Source organism: Acomys minous, assembly GCF_964271855.1.
Source record: "Acomys minous genome assembly, chromosome: 15".
NCBI lineage: Eukaryota > Metazoa > Chordata > Mammalia > Rodentia > Muridae > Acomys > Acomys minous.
This window is the reverse complement of record NC_140497.1, coordinates 91,253,125-91,261,333: the sequence shown is the minus strand read 5'-3', so window position 1 is coordinate 91,261,333 and position 8,209 is coordinate 91,253,125. Positions and strand designations below refer to the sequence as shown.

Here is an 8,209-nt window from a genome sequence, read left to right as displayed (position 1 = left end):
ATTAGGTGAACTCAGATTAAAGGGGAATTCTGGACAATAGTCATCAAGTCTCTGCCCAAGAAAACTCAAGGCCAGCCTCTGCTCCTAGTTAAGACATCGTCTCAGATGAATGAACCACAAAGACATTTCTTTTTTATTAATTTATTCATATTACATGAATCTCAATGGTTATCCCATCCCTTGTATCCTGCCATTCCTCCCTCCCTCCCATTTTCCCCTTACTCACAAAGACATTTCAACATTACATTTTAGACTTACCAGTGATTATTGTGCAAGATTTTAAAAAATATTTTCACAAGTGAATAGTGTTCTCCTTATGTCCCTCACAATATAATTATTTAAACAAGAAATGCATTATTTGCTGTAGAATATGATTGCCACAGCACTTTAAGTATAATGTAGCTTAATAGGTTCTCAGTTTGAGGGCCAGCAAGATGGCTCAGTGGCTAAAGGCACTTGCCTGACAATCTGCGCTCCACACCTGGTACTAACAGAGTAGAAGAATTGACTCCTGCAAAGTGTTCTGAGACTTCCACTCATAAGATGTTACACATGCGCATACACACACACATATATACACACATGTACACTACACACATATGTACAGACACACCGCATGCCATACGTACACACAAAATGATAAACGTAAAAAATTAGTTCTTAGTCTTTTGTATTAACAACACATTATTTATGTTCAATTATGAACAGTATTTCCAATAAAATAGAAAAATCTTATGCAGTAGTTTCAAATATTAGTTATTTGCTTATTTTTACTTTAAAATATTTATTCTATTACATATTGTTTATTCACATTCTATATCGACCCGTGTGTGTGTGTGTGTGTGTGTGTGTGTGTGTGTGTGTGTGTGTGTGTGTGTTGGGAAGGAAACCCACACATGTCACAGAGAACATGTAAACACCAAAGTGAGTCCCAGGGATGGGGAAGAAGTCATGGAGCTTGGCATAAAGTGCCTTTATCCTCTGAGACATCCCACTAGCCCTGAGTTTCTTTCAGGTGCACCTGAAAAGCTAAGGGATGTCAGATCTGTCTGTACCTTCGCTTTGTCCCATTAGGCCTAAGGATGCCTATGTTTAAATGTAAAACTAGCTGAAAACAGTAGCACACTCTTAATCCCAACACACAGCAGGCAGTAGCAGGTGGATCTCTATAGGTTCAAGACCCGCTTGATCTACATAGTGGGGAAGGATACAAATAACACGGACAACCATAGATGTGAACTATTTCCAACAGACACAGTATTAGGCTCTTTACATCACTTTAGCCCCTAATCCTGAACCTGGTGGTCAAACGTGTAACTATACATCCTTGTTGTGACAGTCTAAACGTTTATGCTCTTGTCAGGTGTACAGAGGCATCTAGAGACATTGGTAAGTGTCCTGAGGACAAACCACGACACTCAGCAACTGAGAACCATGGCCACTCAGGGTTCCAGCTGAGCTGTGTATCCCAGAGCCTGACACACCAGGATCTGAAGCAATGACAAGAAACTAAAAGTCCAGGGAGGAGGTCAGGGAACAAATATATATGGTCCTCAGGCACTTGCAGAAGTTTTGCACCTTCTATACTAAAAATGGTCACAGAGAGACTTCCTGTGGCCAAACACTGGGAATTAGGAGAGAGGGCAAAAGTCCAGGCATCCACTGGTCCCGCACCCATAGACAATTCTCTGCAACCCAGAGATGGATGTGAGAGTAAAGCCCCCTGGAGGCCATTGTAAGTCAAACCTCTCATTCTGCGTCTCCAGATGGTCATTTAGTGGCTGTCAGCATTAAAGTACAGAATTTACAGTTCAGTGGGTGGAGCTAGAAAAACTAAACAGAGTGCTGTGACCCAGACCCAGAAAGATAAACTGAACCCTTCTCTTATGTCTTCAAATCCTTAGCCCTTAGTGTTTAGCCCAGAGCCTCTGTGGAAGTCGGTCACTGGAAGATGATCATCGGAGTGACGTGACGCGCATAGGGAGTGGGGGCAGCAGAACACACAAGGTCTAAAGAAGGAAGGAAGGAAGGAAGGAAGGAAGGAAGGAAGGAAGGAGACTACCGGATGAATGCTAAGTGAGGTGGAGAATGTTAAAGTAAGGCAGCAGAGGGCTGGAGGCAGGGACAAGGATATCTAGGAAAGCCTAGTGTTTTATCAGGTTCTTTTTAAAAGAAATAAAAAAATTATATATATAGCAATTGTGGCTGCTGGGAGGGAAAGTTGGTTTTCTTCAGGGTTGTAGGCCCCAGTAGGATGACCATGACCTCCTGGATGGCCGCCACATTCATGTGCATGTAGCCAACACTGATGGATCTCAGTGCATTATAAAAAAGGACAGGAAGGTCATGGAGTTGGGAGGGGACTGTGGAGGGCTGAGGCCCGAAGAATTTGGAGGATGAACATGATCAGAACTGTTAAGTTCAGATGGCCCTCCAAAATGGCAGTGCTGGTGACAATGTTCTAAACAGAAGGACTTCAACCAGGTCAACAGAAGATTATTATTGGGCAAACAGAGGCCTAAAGACCTCCCTTAAACCACCAGGAACCTCCGTTAATCCTTTTCTGAAGGTCAATTACCTCAGGCAAGGGTATCTAGTTCCCAATCTGAACATCCATATCAAGTTTAAAGACCCCACTCTGCTGAAATACAAAATCCACTTGCTTTTCCACCATGTTACTCTTCTCTCTGCTCCTCCACCCCTGCTCCTGCTTGAGAGACAGACCTGAGAGACAGACCTGAGAGACAGGCTTGAGAGACACTTGAGAGACAAGTTTGGCAGTCTGATCCCCAGCAAACCACCATGTGGTGGTCCATTTGGGTGATTTCACAGTACACATACAAGAATGTAGTGTACAGATATGTAAAGCTCCCAAATAACATGTAAAGTGTATGTTATATTTTATTTTGTTATGTTTTGTTGTTATCTTTTAGAAACCTGTTCCTTTTTCTTTTTTTCTTTTTTATTCTTCTCTCATATATTACATCCCAAGTCCAGTTTCCTCTCCTTCCCCTCCCCCGAGTCCATCCCCCTTCCCCTCCCCCAAGTCCATCCCCTTCCCCTCCCCTCAGCAAAGGGCAGATCTTCCAGAGACATCAGCCGAACACAGCATAGCCTGTTCTTTTCTAATGAAAGACAGAAAGGGTGTGGATCCAGGCAGGAGAGGAGGCAGGGAGGAATGGAAAGGAGTAGAGGGAAAGGAAACTGTATTCAGCTTATATTGTATGAGAAAATAATTTATGTTGAATAAAAGGGAAAAAATTTAAAGCACCAATTTCTTTGAGATCCCAGGGAAGACAGAAGACCAGCTGAGACATTAAGCCTCATGGAATGAAGAACTACAGGGTTCTTGGCCTTTCTGTTGGGCAGTAGCCATTGCTAGCCCAACCACAGCCTGTGAACCACTCTAATAAATCCACTCTATGTGTATGTATGAACTATATACAAATATACATACACATGCGCACATACACGTGCACCAACGTGCACTCAAAAGTACACGCACTTGCACATGTGTGTGCGCGCACACACATACAGGCACACACACACATGCAGACACACACACACACATGCAGGCACACACACACATATGCAGGCACACACACGCACACATGCAGGCACACACACGCACACATGCAGGCACACACACACACGTAGGCACACACACACACACACATGCACGTGCTCACACATGCACACAGGCAGGCACACACACACAGACACATGGAGGCACACACACATGCACGTGCTCACACATGCACACAGGCAGGCACACACACACAGACACACGCAGGCACACACACATGCACGTGCTCATACATGCGCACACACAGGCACACACACACACATGCAGGCACACACACACACATGCAGGCACACACACACACACACACACACACACACACACACGCAGGCACACACACATGCATGTGCTCACACATGCACACACGCAGGCACACACACATGTACACGCTCACACATGCGCACACGCAGGCACACACCAGTTCTGTCCCTTTAGAGAGCCATGAGCTAAGCCCTTCACGTTTCCCAGTTCTTGCTTCGGTTCCCACAAGGCCATTACTCTGACTCCATCACGGTGGGGCTTTCTCGTGGGTCCGTTTGAAGCATCTTCCCTAGCCACCTGCAAACCTAATTCCCAGTACTAGTCTTTAGAGGGGCCTAATTAGCATTTCCTGGGCCTGAGTCTCAAGGCACTCAGTTCTCTTCCAGTGTCTCCACTGAGCAAATTAAACAAAAAGTGCGTTACTGAGTCTGATACAAAGTTGGAAGGAAGTCCAAGGCCGCCCTTCAGACAAAACGCAAGCAGTGAGACTGTCCAGGGTCGGCTGTTCCTGTTGCTACATCTGTGCCTGGTGAGAGATGCAGGTGCAGATTATATCACAACAAGAACTTCCCACTGTGTTCCATCCACATCTGACCTGTGTGTTCTGACTCAGCACCAAGCATCCAGAAGCCTGCATCTGTGCTTTATGAGAAATCAGGGCACAGGTCAGTATTAGAAAACACCCAGAGGTCAAACCCCTTAGACCTTCCCTGTGTCAAAAAGTGAGTAAGTCCCCCCTCCCCCTGGGCTCCCCCTATATGGAAATTGTGGGGCCATCTGAATGGGAATGTCTACTGCCCTTTCTGCAACTTGTGTTATTAAAAAACACACTTTGACTTGTTTTGACATGAACGTGACTCTTTATTGACAGACAAACCTTCCATCCTTTATACACAATTATCCCTCGCCACTGGGATTCTGTGTGTATATGTGTGTGTGTGTGTTTGTGTGTGTGTGTATGTGCTGGTTCTTGTTGTTGTTTTTATTAATTTATTCAGATTACATCTCAATTGTTTTTTTTATGATTAATTTATTCTTGTTACATCTCAATGGTTATCCCATCCCTTGTATCCTCCCATTCCTCCCTCCCTCCTATTTTCCCCTTACTCCCCGCCCCTATGACTGTGCCTGAGGGGGACTTCCTCCCCCTGTATATGGGACTCTTGTAGACGGTAGTCTGCATACACCAAGAGAAAAATCACATTGTGCCTAAGGGAGCAACCTGTCTATTTTAATGATATATTTTAGTCATATCTAAGTCATAAAATATAAATCCCCCATATTATTCCACAACGGACACTATCATAATTTTGTCATTTGACTACTAGCATTTTACCGCTTGAAACATTTCATTATTACAATGACGAAATGGAAATATTTGCACAATGATCTGTGGATGCCCATGCGTGATTAGATAAGGTTTGGGGAGTTTTGTGGTGGTGGTGGTAGTGGTAGAAGTGGTTTGGGGGGTTTGATTTTTTATTTTTGGTTTCCTTTGGCTTTGTGTTTTTCAAGACAGGATTTTTCTCTATAGCCTTGAGTGTCCTGGAACTTCCTTTATAGACCAGGCTGGTGTCAAACTCACAGAGATCCACCTGCCTCTGCCTCCCTCGTGCTGGGATTAAAGGTGTGAGCCACCACCACCTAGATGAAGCTTTGAAAGATGAAATAGTGAAATTCTCCAACAGCTGAATGCTAATGAACAAAGAGTGTTTCAGAAACCCAACTCCCACGAGAAAACCTTCCCAAAGTCTCCTCTAACACTTAGCCAACACTGAAAGAGCATGTGAGAGAGCCCAGGCTGAGATACACAGTTAAAATAATCCAGGAAACCCTTCCTAAAAATATTGACAATCTTGCATTATAATACCATTAGAGTAAAAAATAAAAAATAAATAGGAGATTCGTACATAATTCGGTATTTGAAAGCTTTTTTTTTTAGCTCTGTCCTAGGCACAAAGAAAATAAAATACTTGAAAAAAAAGAGAGAGAGAGGCTTCGTCCTGCACTGGCAAGTTGTGGGTTGTTAGCAATGGGAAACCAGAATAAAGCAAGTGCCAAATGTGTTGGGGATGACAAGAGTAAAATGAGCCACCAGCACAGCCAGGCACGGTGATGCACACCAGTAATCCCATCACTCAGGGAGGCAGAGTCAGGCAGACCTCTGTGAGTTCAAAGCCAGCCTAGTCTATGAAGTGAGTTCAGGATGGCCGGGGCTATATTGAGAAACCCTGTCTTGAAAAAAAAAAAACCAAAAACAAAGGCAGTAAGGCTGGGGAAAGATAGTGTGTGCCTACTACATCCTACAAGATTTGAAGTAAGAATAAGCCAAAATGTTAAAAATCTAAAAGGATGCACTCAGGAAGCCTACTGGCCATGGCACTGCCATGCACTGGCCGTGCAAAGCCATAGGAAGCGCATTTTAAGAGAGACTTTGTGAAGGAACCATTTGAAACCAGCAGGTATTGTGTTTGGATCCCGCAGAACAGATGAACTTCCTGAAAAGAAATTTCAGTGGAACCGTGAGGCCTCCTCCCTGTCGTGCTAAGCTCTGTTCGCCTTCATCACTCATTTCTCCCTTTCTCAGATTCACAGAGTACAAAAGAAGTCGGTAATGAGAAACCAGACTCTGACTGAATTCATTCTTCTGGGACTCACAGATGCCCCAGAGCTTCAAACCTGTGTTTTCCTGTTTCTCCTCATCACATACTTATTCAGTATTGTGGGGAACCTGACCATCATCATCCTCACGCTGCTGGATTCCCACCTCCAGACACCCATGTACTTCTTCCTCAGGAACTTCTCCTTCCTTGAGATCTCCTTCACGTCCACTTTCACTCCTCGGATACTCTTCAGCATCTCCACAGGAGTTAAGACCATCAGCTTTGCCGGATGCTTCACTCAGTACTTCTTCGCCATTTTATTTGGAGCCACCGAGTTTTACCTTCTGACGGCCATGTCCTACGACCGCTATGTGGCCATCTGCAAGCCCCTGCACTACACCACCATCATGAGCAACAGGGTCTGCACCCTGCTGGTCCTCTGCTCTTGGATGAGTGGGTTCCTCATCATCTTATTCCCAATCATTTTCACCAGTCAACTGGACTTCTGTGCGTCCAATGTGCTCAATCATTACTACTGTGACTATGGGCCCCTCATGGAAATAGCTTGTTCAGACACAAGGATGCTGGAGCTCTTTGACTTCGTCTTGGCAGTCGTGACCTTGATAGTCACCTTGGCGCTGGTGGTCCTCTCCTACACACGCATCATCAGGACCATTCTGAAAATCCCTTCTGCACAGCAGAGGAAGAAGGCGTTTTCCACGTGTTCGTCCCACATGGTCGTTATCTCCCTCTCTTATGGGAGCTGCATCTTCATGTACATAAAGCCTTCAGCAACACAAGGAGTTGCCTTCAATAAGGGTGTGGCTGTGCTCAACAACTCAGTGGCCCCTTTGCTGAACCCGTTCATTTACACTCTAAGGAATAAGCAAGTAAAACAAGCTTTCAATGATGTTGTCAGAAAAATGGTGCATCTTTATTCATTTTAGTGGCCTCAAAATAAATGGGAATGTACAGTGAGATTAAAGATGTTCCTCCTTTTTGCTAAAGTGATTTCTAAATAATCTGGGTATGAGCTGGTATTAGTCGTTTCAAATTAGTTCAAGATCTTTTGATAGATACTTTTAAAGAATGAAAGAGCAGGCAAAATTGTATTGGCAGAATATATATAGAATACAACTAGTTAAAACTCGTTTGCTTGTCATAAGTTGGAGAATCAGCTCAGTGGTTGCACTGTACCAATCCCATGATGATCTCTGACTTCCTTGATTAATAATTATCAAAAATGCAAATACACTTTCAGAAAGTGCTACCTCTTTCTCAGAAGAGGCTACTATATCATATAGAAATTCTTTTCTAGATCTCTTTCCTTCAGGCTTTAAACAATTCTATTTCTAGAGTCTCTCACTCTGATGATTCTTAAGATTACCTCTCTGGCTGAGGAGGTGACTCAGTAGATAAAGTGCTTCCTTTGAAAGCATGAGGACCTGAGTTTAGGTCCCAGCAAGCGGGGCATGGTGGCTTGGACCAGAGACTCTAGCATGCAAGAGGCAGTAAGAGATGAGTGGATTCCCGATATTCACTGGTCATCTGCCTGAAGGGTAAGCGCCAGGTTCAGTAAGAAATTATATCTCAAAAAAAAAAACCAGGTGGTTCCAGCTAATACCAGTCCTGAGCACATACCCAAAAGATGCTCCCCCATACCACAAGGACACTTGCTCAACTATGTTCCTAGCAGCTTAATTCATAATAGCCAGAAACTGGAAACAACCTTCATGTCTCTCAACCAAAGAATGAATAAAGA

The 8,209-nt window shown here is 44.1% G+C and overlaps 1 protein-coding gene across 1 annotated transcript; it reads left to right on the top strand.

Moving 5' to 3' along the window:
- Positions 1-6,458: 6,458 nt before the first annotated feature.
- LOC311585487 (olfactory receptor 6C4-like) lies at positions 6,459-7,394 on the top strand (the record flags this gene model as incomplete). The annotated part of the gene is made up of 1 exon (XM_084760707.1): positions 6,459-7,394. The coding sequence occupies one exon, from the start codon at positions 6,459-6,461 to the stop codon at positions 7,392-7,394; it is 936 nt and encodes a 311-aa protein (XP_084616833.1).
- Between the last annotated feature and the right edge of the window lie 815 nt (positions 7,395-8,209).